Below are 16,064 nucleotides of genomic sequence, written 5' to 3' on the forward strand. Positions count from 1 at the left end.
CCTTAAACGAAATAAATTACGGGTTCCTATAGATAAAACGTTATAAATTACTATATTCTGTAATCTAAACGAAATAAATTACGGGTTCCTATAGATAAAACGTTATAAATTACTATATTCTGTAATCTAAAATTGGATTAACTTGTTTAGGCGATTATAATTTGGCCTAATTTCCTCTCCCCCCCCCCCTCACTTATTGTAAACCCCTTTCGTTGAGTTAAAATCAATTTAAGCTCCTTAGACCTTTCGAACCCTTAAATATTTGCACCTTCCATAATAATTGACCTAACTCCGAAGAATTTCTATAGTTGTAAAAACACCCGGACTACCTACCTCCAATACTACTCCTGTCAATATTAGTGTCACACTTTTTATCTAGAGTTAGAAATGTTTCCTTACAAAAACGTGGTTAATGTGCAACTCTTGGAAGTAGGACAAATCGATATACCCCCTCCTCCCTCCCTCCTCCCTCATCCCTTTTTATCAACTGTTGAGTGTTTACAAAACATTATCTTTATATCTCGGGTTGATTCTTAAAGGGGTTTTCTCCATAAACATTACCAATAAATAAAATTGACCATTTAAAAAAAATTGTTAGATCTGTGGATTCGTGAATGTATTTCCATAAAGAAGTGCGCCCCCGTCCTTGTTAATTGTAAATAAGAAAAACATTTTTTTAACTTTAAAAGAAATGGGACATAAATTTAAAAGCTTTTAAACCCTTTTGATGATTTTCCTTCAGATTGTTTTAAGAAAACCCAATTCCTGTGAACTTATTAATTTGTAAGATGACTTTTGATGTGTATGTGGGGGGGGGGGAGGATTACATTTGTCTCAATAAATATTTAAAAATAAGAAAGTCCTCAATGATATTTTGAAGGAAGCATATGAATCAATAATCAATATGAATTCTGAACATGTTCTCAATATTTCTGTCAACTTTATTATATCTTAATCATGAAACATAAAGAAATTAAGTTTTTGTCATCAACTCAAATTTTGAATCCCTATATCATTGTAACTTGATGCATGGTATGAACGTTGATATTAATCTAAATCTATTTGATCTAACAGAATTGAGATTTTCAAATATCAAATATTTTGTTGCAAAGATATAGGGATTAGAAAATTAAGATATTATATTTTATTAATAAAGTGACAAGGAAACCTAGCATTGTTTGGAAACTAACCTACTCGAATAAGAACTTTTAAACCGAGCTAAGAACAATTCCGTCGTTCCAACGATTTTCCAAAACAAAGAATTTGAGTCTTTGCCAAAAACTCAAAATGTCTACCCCCTATATCTTTGCAGCCTAATGGTAAACATTTGATATTTTAAACTTAGACTATTTGATCAAATGGGTTTTAGAGTTTGAAATATCGAAGGTCAACTACATCGGATTTCAAAAATGTATGGATTAGAAAATCATTTTTTTTGCAAAAGCTCAATACCTTTAATATCTATTTTTCTTGTTAACAAAAAAAAAAAAAAAAAAATAAAAAATGTTCTTAAGTGATCTTTTATGATTTTTGTTGATCCCCCCCATGCAAGTGATCAAGTTTGTTACTGTCACAGATTTGATCAAATATAAAATGGTTGTGACTGAATGGAAAATACTAGATTGCTTATTCAACCCAAATCAAATAAAGGGCATGGAGGGGGCCGGGGGGGGGGGGGCTGTCTTACACTTCGTTAATTAGATTTTTCAATTGGTGCGGTGGTCACCAGAATTAACTGGATTGAGAAGATGATCCTAAATATATCCAAAGTGGGAAAGCTTGTAAAAATAAAAATTACATAGATATTACATAGAAATATTTAAAAGGAATTTAGTCAAGTTGCCATAAACTCTGATTTTCTAATCCCTTTATCTTTGAGACCTAATGTTATAGACCTCATATATTTCAAAATAGGAATTCTATATGATCAAATAATCTAAGTTTGAAATATCAAAGATTTACAACACCAGGTTGAAAAGACATAGGGATTAGAAAACTTAGTTTCGTTGTAGGTGATTATAGATGTTAGATCAACAATCCATATGTTTACCATGTTTGTAGATCTAATTCAACAAAACCTCTAGTGTTAAAATCGTCTTCGTTTTCGTGACAACTTCATTGTGTTCAATTAAAATAAATACACCAATTACTAAAAAAACTAATAATTATATTCTAGATTGTTGCTATGGATACCCGGTCCCCCTCCCTCACCAGTAAACCCGCCCTTGTCTACATCAGCTTCGAGGATAACGAGGTCCTCCCTCAGAACATCACGGAGGCACACTCCAGGGTCAAGCGTCGAGTAACACGTGCTGTGCGTCCCACGAAGCGCAATGATTTCACCGAAGCGGACGGAGAACCAGAGGGAAAAATAGTGTTCTCTCTAGAGAAAGAGAGCGAACATGAAACCTTCAAGATACGAGATGAGAACCCCTGGGTAACGGTTGAACCGAACGGTGCCGTGCGGGTAAAGAAGAAGTGGGATTATGAGGAGTTAGGTCGGGAGAAGACGATTGATTTCTGGGTTATTATCACTAACTCCGGCAGCGGAGGTAAAGTATTTATAAATATCCCTTTCAGCAATCAATAATACCTTAATTACATCAAAGAGAATTATTATTCTGGACCACGGGGAGAGGGGGATGGTTCAGAAATTTTAGGATTTATTAAAAAACGAGACTTAAAAATGCAGTTTTTACGAGGCATTAAAAAAATTCCGATTTTGTTTCGATTTTTTACTTATTTTTTTTTGCTCTGAATTTTGCAATAATATAACCTTTTATTAAACTTTGCTTGTGTAACAGGCTTTATTTTCCTTTAAGTTGTGACTGATAAAATATATAAGTCTTCCCTGGTTAAATTCCAATCTTTAAGCTTGCAAGAAATGCCATGGTTTCAACCTTGAATATATATTCTTCATTTCCCTCTCCAACCAATACCCAGGGGGGAATAAATTTCATAAACTTTGATTTCCTTTCCAATCCCATGAATTCATGATTTCATATTACCAATTCCCCTCCTGTCATGTCCATTCTAGATATCTAATGCTTCAATTCCCCTTTCCATCATTCATCAAACAGTTTATTCCGCCATCTCAATGCTTTGTTTTTCTCTCCTAATGCTTTGTTTTTCTCTCCTAATGCTTTGTTTTTCTCTCCTAATGCTTTGTTTTTCCCCGCTAAAGCACTTTGTTTTATTTTTTCTCCTTCTAAAGTTTCTTTTCCCAATTTGTTTCTTCCTTCTAATTGTTATTTTTCTGTGTATTCGTTTCTACCACCAAAAAGTTTTGTTGGCTAAAAAAATATTCCTTCCTCAACATTTGTCTCCCTTCTAAATCATATTTTCTTCCTAATCCTTTTTTTCTCTCTTAACTCTTTGTATAAAAATGTTTTTTGTTTCTATACTATTCGTTTCTAACTGTTTTGGCCCTTTATACAATAAATGATTTTAGAATAAATTCTATTTTAGTCGCAAACAGTTCGTAGAACAACAATAGAATTCTTTAAACTTTTAGAACATTTTAAATCTAAAAGGAATATTATAAAAAGATTGAGTTTGCTATGAAATGGGGGGGCGGGGGTTATAAGTCTTTACCACAGATTACACTATCATTACACAAAAGGTTGCAAAGATATAGGGATTAGAAAATTAAGATTTGTGATGAGCTCGTCCATGTGACCTCGTAGCTCCTCTAGTTTAGATTTTGCGCCCAAGTACATGAGAAAAATCAAATTATGTGGTTCCATATTCAAAAAATTTGTTAAAATTAAAAAGATGGAAACTAACATAAAATTTACTTAAATTTGATTTGTTTTGCACAGGGTGGCGAGGATTGCAGTGTAAGTAACCTAGTTTTCATGTCTTTACTGTTGCATGTATTTTCTTTCAATTTTACAGTGGTCACCACAAAACTGTAAAATACAATGACGACTTTTAGATTAAAGATATCATTTTGATTTAACTATGGGTCCAATGAATATGAGACACAGCAAATGCGCACTGTGCACCGACCCAATTACTTAATAAGTTGATTTTAAAGATACTAGTAAATCTTTATAATATCAGAAATACTTACAGATTTCTCAATGTCGTCTTCCTATTCACAGTTTTATGGAATCACTGTTAAAAAATTAATTAAATCCAAATCTAATTTAATAAACTAATTTAGATAACTTAAAATCTTCGGCACAGTTTTTCAATTTGATCTTTAAAAAAATAACTGTTAATTTTATGTTCATAATTAGTTTTCTATGATATGAATAATTTTAAAATTAATCTAAATCTGTTTTTAAAAAATCATTTTTATTTTATGTTTGTTTTGAATTATTTGCACGTGTGCGAAATCGGTGATATATTTTTGCATGCGTAATAGCTTTTTTTATCATCAAAGTTTGTTTGTGATGAATGTTTTCTATCTGCTTTGTTGTTAAATAAACTGGTTTGTGACTCTTAATCTAATGGCTGTTCAATTAGAACTGTCAGTTCAATAAATTGGGTTTCGTTAATATATCAAGCCTGGTCCCCTGGTCTAAATATTTATATTTTATATTATGTTTGGATTTTCATGTTTATATTATTTCAAAACTTAAATAATATCAGCGAATGCAAAATGCATTTTTGGATTGTGTTTTGAGTGGCAGGCAGGGTAATTCATTTATTTAATTTACATCATCTAAATCCATCTGTAAATTAAAGAATAAAAATATAATTTAGGAGTATTTAATCTTAAAATCTTTTAAACATTTTGGAAATATTACTCTTTTGATGCGTTCAATAAAATCCTAACTTTTTCTTTTGGACTTTTTGTGCAAACTTCTTTTTGAATCCAGGTAGGTGTTGTGAGTGTGAAAACGGGTTTTTTTTCTGCATGTTAGTCATTAAAATTTTTTAAATTAAATTTTATTTATTTTATCTTTTATTTTTTAGACACTGACAATCAGAGAGTAATCATCAAAGTTAGAGATGTTAACGACGAACCGCCCATTATTATTATTATTATTAATTTTAAAGGTTTGTTGTTAATCATCTTTCATTTCAGGGTCTAACTTTTCTATTGCTGTCTCCCGACAAGAGGAGGATCAGTCCACGCTTCATATTATAAATGTGAACGTGAAGGATCCTAACAGCCTGCTCAGGTTCACTAGATCACATGCAGTTCTCTCCGTATCCGAGAACCAACCTCCTCACACCGAGGTTGGAGAACTCAAGGTCCTCGGAGACCACAACCACAACCTAGAGATTAAAATTCATCCTGTCAAGATTAGACGACAGATCTCAGCTGCTCTGGTGTACGGAGAAAACTCAACCCTGATCTCAATCTCAACCCTTGAATCTCTAGATCATGAATCTGATCCTGAACTCAAGTTCAGAATTCTTCTCACTAATCCTGAATCTCATGAGAGAGCTGTTATCAACGTTAATCTTTTTGTTAAAAATATAAACGATAATGCTCCAGTGTTCAAACAGAAAATCTACAGTTTAACCGCTCCGCTGTCGATCCGGCGGTTTGAATCTGTCGGCCAGGTGTCGGCGATTGACCCTGACGGCGATAAAGTGATCTATCGAGTAGTGAGGAAGGGAGGACCCTTCGTGATAGTTCCGCAAACTGGTGAGATTCTGCTATCTGAACTTCCAGAACTTAGGATGTATCTTTTACATTATCATTATCATTATCATTATCATTATCATTATCATTATCATTATCATTATCATTATCATTATCATTATCATTATCATTATCGTTATCTTTATCGTTATCGTTATCGTTATCGTTATCGTTATCGTTATCGTTATCGTTATCGTTATCGTTATCGTTATTGTTATCGTTATCGTTATCGTTATCTTTATCGTTATCGTTATCGTTATCGTTATCGTTATTGTTATTGTTATTGTTATTGTTATTATTGTCAATTATTATCTAGGCTGTAGTAAAGCTGAATGCTCCACCGAATACTCCAGTATTTACCCTCCAAGCCAAGGACCCGGATTCGGATCCAAACCTCCATTATTTCCTGGTCAGAGATAGAAGTAAGATTCTTTAATTTTTACCCTTTTAATTGTTAATCTTTCTCTTTTGCCTTTTTCTTGTATTATCGTATTATTTCTTATGAGGTAAAATTGTCCAAAAAAAGAGTTTGTAATCTTTTTTAAGAGATTCAGACAATTATGTTGTAAAGAAATTTATCAAACTTTAATTTTTGTAAAGTTCTTGGTTTCATATAGATTATGTGGGCAAGTTTTATTTTATTTCAATGGAAGACGATATTTTTTAGCTTCTTTATTTCCGAGTTTACTTGCAAATATTGCTTACGAAAATAAGAAAAATAATGCAGTGGGGACCCATAAAACTGTATAATATAAAGACGACATGAAGACGATTTTTTGTGCATTGGATGTTAAAACACAGTAAATAGTTTTACCGGTAACTTATTAAGTGAAATAAGTCTCCAGCAGAACATTGTACAATTGCTGTGTCTCATTTACCAGCCAAGCTTTAAGCTAACAGTCGTTTTCCTTATCCACAGTTTTATATACCTTATTGTATATCTTCTAAGTTACAAAATTAGTCCAATTTTACCCAAATGTGATATTGTTCCAGCTGGAGGAAGGTTTGAGGTTGATGAAAGATCCGGAGTTGTTAGAACCAGGGGAGCTGAAGCTTTCCAACTAGACATGGAATACGTTCTCTACGTCAAGGCTGAGGATCAGAATGGTAAAAACGGGCGAACCTACCAATCTACTCCAGAGGAACGTTTATCTATTGTCGGAGGAAAACGTCCTCCTCAGTTCTACATGCCGTCCTACGAAGCGGAAATACCTGAAAGTCAAAAGAAGGACTCTGACATCATTTCGGTGAAAGCAAAGTCCTTTGCTGACCGGGAGATTAGATACACTCTGAAGGCCCAAGGACAGGGAGCTGGAACATTTAACATTGGACCATCCTCCGGGATTGTTAAGCTAGCCAAGGAATTAGATTTCGAGGATCTCCGTCAGCCTCACATCTACCAACTTCTTGTCACTGCAACAGAGGATTCTGGAGGATTTTCAACCTCGGTTGAGTTAACCATAAAAGTGTCTGATGTGAATGATAATGCTCCAAAGTTTGAACTTCCTGACTACCAAGCGCATAACATTGATGAAGATATTGCAATAGGAACTTCTATTATGAAGGTCAAAGCTTCTGATGCAGATTCTGGAAGTAACGCTGACATTGCCTACTCTGTGTCTGATGATCATTTTGCAGTAGACTCCAACGGTGTTATTTCTAACAACAGAAGGCTGGATGCTGATAGTAACAATGCCTACTATGAGTTCCAGGTTACTGCTAAGGATAAAGGAGAACCGGCTAGAACAGGAACTGCTACTGTCCGTGTGTACACGGAGAATAAGAACGACGAGGAACCAAGGTTCTCCCAGCAGGTTTACACACCTAATGTGGATGAGAATGCAGGTCCGAATACCCTTGTCACAACTGTCGTTGCAAGTGACAAGGACGGAGACGGAGTCACTTTCGGATTTGTCGGAGGATCCCAAACCTCGGGACTATTTAAGATTGAACCAAACACTGGTGTGATCCGTCTTAACTCTGGAAATATCAACCTTGATCGTGACAAATATGAACTAAATGTTACAGCTATGGACGATGGAAAATGCTGTATGGAGTCGGGAGATTCCAAAAATCCTCAAAAGGTTCATACCTCCACCGCTGTTGTTGTTGTTTTTATCACGGATGTGAATGACAATAAACCGATCTTTGAGGACTGCAGTTCTTACACTCCGAAGATAGAAGAAGGAGCTCCTAACGGCAGCCCTGTAATTAAAGTAAATGCTGTGGATAAGGACAAGGGAGTGAATGGTCAGGTCAAATATTCAATTGTTCAGCAGCCCCATCAGAAAGGAACCAAATTTACGGTAGACGAGGAAACTGGAGAACTGTTTACAAACAAAGTATTCGATCGAGAAGGCGACGATGGAAAGAGTGTGTCTGTTACAGTCAAAGCTATCGACTCTGGAGAGCCTTCGCTTGAAGGTGTTTGCTCCTTTACAGTGGAGATTACGGATGTTAACGACAACCCTCCACTCTTTGATCGGCAAAAGTACATCGAGAACGTGAAGCAGGACACGAACATCGGGACCAACATTCTTCGTGTCTCCGCCAGCGACGAGGATGCGGACAATAATGGTGCGATCAGATATAGCTTGGCAGCGCCTTTCCAGCGGGATGATCTCAACTACTTTGATATTCAACCTGAATCTGGTTGGATTTTCCTAAAGAAACCTTTAGACGTAAGTTTGTTATTAAATTTCTTAAAATAAGAAATAATTCCAAGAATTCGAATTTCCTTTGGTTGAAATAATGGTCTTCTTCAGTTTTCAAACAGAATTTTTTATATTAGTTTAAGTTACTTTCAAAGAGAATGAATTTTATAAAAATGAATGACTGTGAATTATTTGAGAGTTACTACTAAATTGTTTAACTATTTACTTCAATTTTAATCTAATAATTTTTTTAACCATTTTTTGTCATGCACCGTAAGTATTTTTTATGCTTTGTATCTTTTTTCTCAAGTTTAAGTAAAGTTTCCTTGATAAACTTAATTTTAATCAAAGTTTAATTAGCTTGAATTTCAAAATAGTTCAAAGACTTAAATTGGCATTTTAAAAAAATGTGAAATTAATTTTTCTGATTGATATAGAAATGCTTTTTAAAATTAAATCTTCACTTAAGCAGAATCGCAAAAATATTCACTTTAAAAAACATGAACAATTTTTTAATTTTATTCCAAAGGTAGCTTTACCGAGCTAAATGTCAATTTTGATCTTTGAAAATGTCAGAAGACTTGAAATTTAAATACTCCAAAGATCTTTTATATCATTTAAATGATACTCAGTATTAAACAAAACTTGAATTTGTTTCGAAAGAAACGTAACACTTACCTCTTACTCTAAATTTCAAATCCTAGCGGCCTGAAACCTGATGTTGTAGAGCTTTGATATTATTTTAGATCTAAAACTTACAGCCACAGTTTAAAATATTAAAGAATTACACCATAAGGGTACACACATATAGGGATCAGATGATTAGAGTTTGAGGCAAGTGTTCAGTTTCTCTGTAATAATTTCAGAATCATTTTGCTAATGAGATTAGATTATAAAGCTCACCAAGTGTCCATTTGAACTTTGTATCATGTTCTTTTAAAACTCTTTAAATTTTCTTCCGTTTAAGCGCGCAAAGTTTACGATCCGCGTGCGTGCATCTGACCGGGGGAATCCCCCCCTGCACGCTGACGTAGAGGTCGAGCTGGATGTGGTGGACAGAAACAACAAGCCCCCTGTGTGGGACCAGCAGGTCTACGGACCTATTTATGTCAAAGAGAATTCAACGCCCGGACACACGGTGACGGCAGTAAAAGCCAGGTTTGTTTTAGATGTAAGGTTCCGGAACACGGGTATCAACCACCTGCTATAGTTGGTGAAGGTCTTAGTTACATCTATACTTAGAACTAACATAGCAGTGTAGGTATTGGTAGCCCTAGGTTCATATTAATATATTAACAATTCATTCCCTCCCTAGCGCGAGAGTTATCGACTGGAGGCCATAGCAGAGGATCGTGGAGATACCGTTCTCTCTCGAACAGTTGAGGTTCAGATAGATGTTGTGGATCGGTCCAACAAGCCGCCGGTGTGGGACCGGCCCGTCTACGGTCCAATCTATGTGAAGGAGAACACGGCCATCGGGCAAACTGTTACTTCTGTAAAAGCGAGGTCTGTTGTGGAATCTGCACTTATCCCCAAGTGTGCCGTGTAAAACCTTAAGTGTAGACCTTAACCCGATGATTACCCTTTCTAAACCCTTTAACTAACAAAACTCTTGCTCTTGCAGTATCCAATAAAAATTGAATTTTGATGTAAAATTAAAGAAATTCTCTGCAATTTTACTAACTAAACGGTAGGGAAAGGAAAAAGAGCAAAGGAAAGGTCTAGAAAAATGGGATAATTGTGGTAGTTTGGAAATTGGCGGGGAAAAGGGCAAAGAAAAAAAAAGGAATAAAAGTTTAATTAATGGTGGTTGGAAGGGGAAATAGGTTGACACAGGTTAAGAATTATATAAAAGGATCTCTACTACGGCGCACATTACATGATCAATCTTTGAATCAGTTACCAGTATTCTGGGCTGGACTGATTCAACAGTATGATCAGGGGAAGATTGTTGCATGATGAGTGTTTGGTCAAAACATTTTACAGGAAATCCGTTTTTACAAGGATTTAACTTTTTATCTAAGTCATAATCTTCTATTTTAGATCGTCATTCAAACCATGCAAAAAAAGGGTCTGGGGAGTTATATTTTAAATTAAAAAAAAAAATGATTTACATTTTCCTATAACTCTCCAGACCTTTTTATATGTGTGGTTTTTAAATTAATAGTCCCAGATTTTTAGGCGCCTATTTTTTGAGAAGGTGTCCACATTCTTAGTGTTGGTAGCTTTAATTTAGAATAATTTTTTGAGATAATTTAGAACTATTAACTATTCAAATAAAAGAAGATCCTTATTTAAAGTTTTTTAAAAAAATTTTCAACTTTAATTTTTTAAAATATAATTTTTCAAAAAAACTGAAATAATGTCTTCTTTCATATTTTTTTATACTAATAATAGAACATCCATGATTTTTCTTGGGTGGATATTTTTCAGGATTTAGCCTATTTAGATAAAATTATAATTTAGATAACATTATCATTTAGATGTGGTGTTTATATGTGTGTGCTCTAGATGTCGAAGTGTTCTGAAAACAATTTCTTACAAAAACTGTTTTTTTCGATCTTTCAAAAAAATATTTTAGATCGTTTCTGTAAGAATTTGTGATTTTTGAAAAACTGTATTTTTGACTAGTATTTGCTGTATACTTGTGTCGTAGGGAAAATCCTAGAAATGTATTAGACTTTTTTATCGTGATTTCAAAGTTTTAAGCTCTAGATTTATTCCTGTTAACAAATCTCTAAAATATATTTCTAGGACAATAAAGTACCCGATGAAAAATATCTAAAAGGATTATTTTTTTAAACAGGAAAATGTTGCATCTTAAATGCTAATAAATCCTATTAGTGTTTTCAACGAAATGCTGAAAAAAGAAAAATCTAAACAATTTTTTTAGATTTAAGTATTTTTTTCCATTTTTAGCATTTTTGAATTGTATTTAGATGTGTAAATATGTGTTGCGTACAATACATAGTACTAATTCTGACTGAAAACATAACTCTTCTCAAAAATATATTAAATTACTTTTCATGTTGACGGAATAGAGTTTTTGCAACAAACACTGATTTTCTGATCCCAATATCTTTGCAACCCAACGTACGTTGTAGACCTTAGATATTTCAAACTATAAATTGTGTTAGGTCAAATAATTTAAGTTTAAAATATTAAAGGTTTACGACATCAGGTTTCAAATAATAGGGATTAGAAAATTTAAGTTTGTGCCAAAGACTCAATTCCAATTTGATTGAAAAGCATGAAAAATGTCGCCAGAAAATCTTTCACATTGATACTTTTGATGCAAATTTCAAAGAGTATAAAAAATCTCATATTTGTTAAAAGTCGGCCCTGTCTATTTTCTTGTAAAGGCTTAATTCATTTCGGTGACACTGAAATACTGAAAATGCAGGTTTTTCGGTTTAACAGTCTAAGTCTTACAATTTTTTTACACTCCTAAAAATGAATAGATAACCAGATTATTTCTAAGTATGTTTGAGGATTGTTATGTTTTCTTTTCCTCCTAATTGATCCTTGAAATGATCTTGTTTAGCTCCGGTATCGAGGATAATCCGACGATCTTCTATCAATTGATCCGAGGATCCACCGATCAAACAAATAAATACGATACGTTCTATCTTCAACAAAGAACGGAGAATGGTTGGACTTACGCTGATGTGAAGGTAAGCAAATTGATTTAAAGCTTTTAAATATGAATTAGATATAAATGTTTTTTATTTGGAAAACGGATTATTTTCAATTGTGGTTTCTTAACAAAAGTTTCTTGCGAATTACTACTGTAGGAAAATATATAGGAATTAAAATGTTAGGGTTAAAAAAAATATCTTATCAAGAGGATTTTTTTTCGATTCACTACGGTACCCTTTTATCCTTCTATTAAGTAAAAATATAGAAGATTTTGAAGTAAAATATTATCTATTAACCTATAACAGAGTCAAAATGAGCAAGATACATGCTATTAATTTCTTAAATTTTTCTCGAAAACGTAGTTTGATACAATTAATTTCCTGATAGAAAAACCGAGGATGTGAATCGGAAATACCACTCTATAAATATGGAATATAGGGTCTCTTAAAGTTACGTCTACAATTTAATAAGGGTTTGTCATACTTCCTCACACCCTCACCTCGATGAAGAATTATCTATGCGTAAATTGATCGATTTCATAAAACTTTGTGGCTTAAATTGATGTTATTGAATAAATCTACAAATGTTTAAAAGAATAAAAAGGTTTTTGATTTCTAGTTTAAAACCCATTACATTTTTTTCTCATTCTTGTCAGTAAAACCTAATTGAGAGGAGCTATAACGGGGTCACAAAGTCGGACCAGTAAAGTCGCTAAATTTGACCTTTTCCTTACGTCTAGTTGAGTGTGGTATTGATATATTAAAATATAATTATTTTTAGGTTAATCAACCCCTGGACTATGAAAGAATTAAGGAATACAATCTCACTATTAGAGTTGAGGTAAAAACAATTGAATTAAACATTTACCAGACCCGGACTATATCTGGTTTTGTTCATCACAGGATCCGGAGCCGTATCAACGTATTTTTCATTTTATCCACGGACTCATTAAAACTGCATTGTTTGCCAACAAATCCCATATTTAAAACTGCATTGTAGGCCTTAAATCCCATAATTAAAACTGCATTGTATGCCAACAAATCCCATAATTAAAACTGCATTGTATGCCAACAAATCCCATAATTAAAACTGCATTGTATGCCAACAAAATTCCATAATTGAAACTGCATTGTATGCCAACTAATTCCATAGTTAAAACTGCATTGTATGCCAAGAAATCCCATAATTAAAACTGCATTGTATGCCAACAAATCCCATCATTAAAACTGCATTGTATGCCAAAAAATCCCATAATTAAAACTGCATTGTATGCCAAAAAATCCCATAATTAAAACTGCATTGTATGCCAACAAATCCAATAATTAAAACTGCATTGTATGCCAACAAATCCCATAATTAAAACTGCATTGTATGCCAAAAAATCCCATAATTATAACTGCATTGTATGCCAACAAATCACATAATTAAAACTGCATTGTATGCCAACAAATCCCATAATTAAAACTGCATTGTAGGCCAACAAATCCAATAATTAAAACTGCATTGTAGGCCAACAAATCCCATAATTAAAACTGCATTGTATGCCAACAAATCCCATAATTAAAACTAAATTGTAGGCCAACACATCCCATAGTTAAAAAAAAAACAATGAAAATTCATTAGATTATTTTTTAAGCAGTTTTTTTTGATGAATTAATTGGAAAAAAATCGATATTGAATTTTTGTCTAATATTTTTAATTAATGTTTTGTGTTATATAGTTTACTAATATTTGTAAAAGATTTTTATTAAATACTAGCTGAGAGTTACTCCCACCTTGTTTGGTATTGAATTATGATGTTAGCTGAAGAGCTTGATCATATAGATTTGTATCACATTCTATTTAATATTTGATATTTGTATTACATTTTTATTCAATATATTTATCATATTTTTATTATATTTAGAATAACGGAGCGCAGCAGCTGGCCAGTGAAGCAACCATCTTTATAGTTCTTGAGGTAAATACAAAATCTATTTATGAAAGGGAATTTTAAGTTATTTATAGAAAAATAGGTTGGGAACCTAGCTTTGTCTGAAAACCTCCTCCTCAACCTAGTTTTTAAACCAAGCTAAGAACATTTCCGTGGTTCTACCAAATTCCAGAATCAATCGGTCAAGGGGTTTCTGAGTTATGATCGAACATTCAAACAAACAAGCAGAGATGACTAGTTTATATATAGATGATTCATTACGAAGAAATAGAGTCTTTGTCACAAACTCAAATTTGTAATCCCTATGTCTTTGCAACCTGATGGTGTGAACATTTAAAATTTCAAGCATATATTCTCTGATCTAACAGAATTCATAGTTTAAAATATCAAAGGTTTACGACATCGAGTTGCAAAGATTAAAGGATTAGAAAATTAGATATGGCAAAGTCTTCTTTCCTTTGCCTTTGCCCCCTCCCACTAAAAAAATCCTTTCTTTTACCAATGTAAAATTAATATTTTCCCGGATCGCAGGCATTTTTTAGAATTTTTTCCAACCTGAATGGGGAAAAAATTATATCTTGGGTTATCAAAAAAGGGGTAGGGAATTCTGCCTATTTCAAATTTTCGAGAACATACTTTTCAAAATATATTTACCTAATTCATTATAAAGTTTATTTAACAGTTTAAAAAATTCGAAATTGAAATGGATAGTCTAGGGAACATACTGTATTAATGTACTCTACTGCATATAATTTGTAAACATTTACATGATTTGAACACTTTGAACTCCCTTTCAGGCTTAAAGGGACTGAAAAATTCATACCGAGAGATTCTTTTAATTCCTCTCTATATATTCTATTCTCTATGGCGAAAAGCAATATTAAATAGATTATCATTAATTAGTATCATTATTATTTTTTCCAGGGTAAACGCTATTGATAAGGATGGAACCTTCCCTAATAACCAAGTTTACTACTACATCGTCGACAGTGTAAGGAACGAGGGGAAGGACTTCTTCGAGATCAACTCTCAGACCGGGGAGGTCTTCACCAAAGCAGTTTTTGACAGGTGACTGGATCAATTTAAATCAGGATTGTGCGAATTCAACAAAACGCTTTGTCTAACAACAAAAACACATTATTAAAAAATGACTTCATAAATAGAACAATTTTTGTATTTTAAGCTAGTTCTTTCTTTGATTAAGGTTTCTCCTAATTTTGTTAGTGTCCCTAGCTATGTCTTCAGTTTGTGTATAATTCTTCCCTAACTCATTAGGTTTACAATTATTTAAATATTTTGTTCCTTTTCTTCAGTTTAAGGGACTCGCAATTTAATAAATGGACGTGTCTGATGCACACTGATACCCATTTATACTTTATCTGATCAATAATCGTTTTTCTAGTTTGAAAATTGTTAACTTATCCCAATTTCCATCATTATTACAAGCAAGAAATTCACAAGTCACTTTTATAGTCGACAAGCTTGATCAGACGATGCTTTTAAGGCTCTAATTTGATCAGAAATGCTAGTTATTTCAAATTAAGAAGTTTTAAAAAGAACATTTCTCCAATTGAATCTGGAAAAGTTGTATTTAATTAAAACAAAGGATTTAAGTTATTGTTAAAAACTTTTTCAATATCTGAAGAAGTTTCAACTCACCAGCAGTAGTTAAGCAGTTTCAAAATTAAATTACTTTTTATCCAATTTATATTTTGTGTCTAGGATTCTAGTTCAGCTAACCTTAATTATACTTCAATTTACAACATGAACCATTAAACCAGATTTAAATGGGTTAACAAGGAATTCAAGTCTTTAATTAAAGGGAGTGACCGGCAATGTATGGTATAAGTTGAACTGAGAATGTAGTATTGTGGAGAAATTTTTTAGGAATCATTTGAGTCCTATGAGACGTTTTACGGTGCATATTTGTTCAGCAAGAGCGCAAATTCTATCTTTAAAATCCTCACAAATTGTTCGTTTTAGAAGGATGATTTTGAGAATCGGGTTTTAAAAATTATTCAATAAGGACGACAAAAAATATTGTAAAAAGTTTACAGTAAACTAATCAAATGTTTAGCAACAGGTTGAGGAATTAAAAATTAACTTATCATCGAAAATAAGTAATCGTATACAGTTATTGATTTCTTAATGTCTCATTGTTTACAAACATTTTCTGTAGATTGCCGGGAATTTTTATTGAAAAGACGACATTTGAAGAATTTGAAGAAATCTG

The 16,064-nt window shown here is 32.9% G+C and overlaps 1 protein-coding gene across 1 annotated transcript in view; it reads left to right on the plus strand.

Moving 5' to 3' along the window:
* The first annotated feature begins 2,172 nt into the window (after positions 1-2,172).
* The window catches only part of LOC111700514 (neural-cadherin-like), a 39,640-nt gene continuing 25,748 nt past the window's right edge, over positions 2,173-16,064 (plus strand). Inside the window, 12 exon segments of the mRNA XM_023471444.1 lie at positions 2,173-2,552; positions 3,822-3,839; positions 4,927-5,010; positions 5,072-5,553; positions 5,922-6,027; positions 6,599-8,286; positions 9,575-9,765; positions 11,804-11,933; positions 12,679-12,738; positions 13,805-13,913; positions 14,004-14,028; positions 14,756-14,899. Coding sequence (XP_023327212.1) covers positions 2,186-2,552; positions 3,822-3,839; positions 4,927-5,010; positions 5,072-5,553; positions 5,922-6,027; positions 6,599-8,286; positions 9,575-9,765; positions 11,804-11,933; positions 12,679-12,738; positions 13,805-13,913; positions 14,004-14,028; positions 14,756-14,899 — 3,404 coding nt within the window. The 5' untranslated portion in view covers positions 2,173-2,185.

The sequence above is a fragment of the Eurytemora carolleeae genome, unplaced genomic scaffold (assembly GCF_000591075.1).
Source record: "Eurytemora carolleeae unplaced genomic scaffold, Eaff_2.0 scaffold360, whole genome shotgun sequence".
NCBI classification, from domain to species: domain Eukaryota; kingdom Metazoa; phylum Arthropoda; class Copepoda; order Calanoida; family Temoridae; genus Eurytemora; species Eurytemora carolleeae.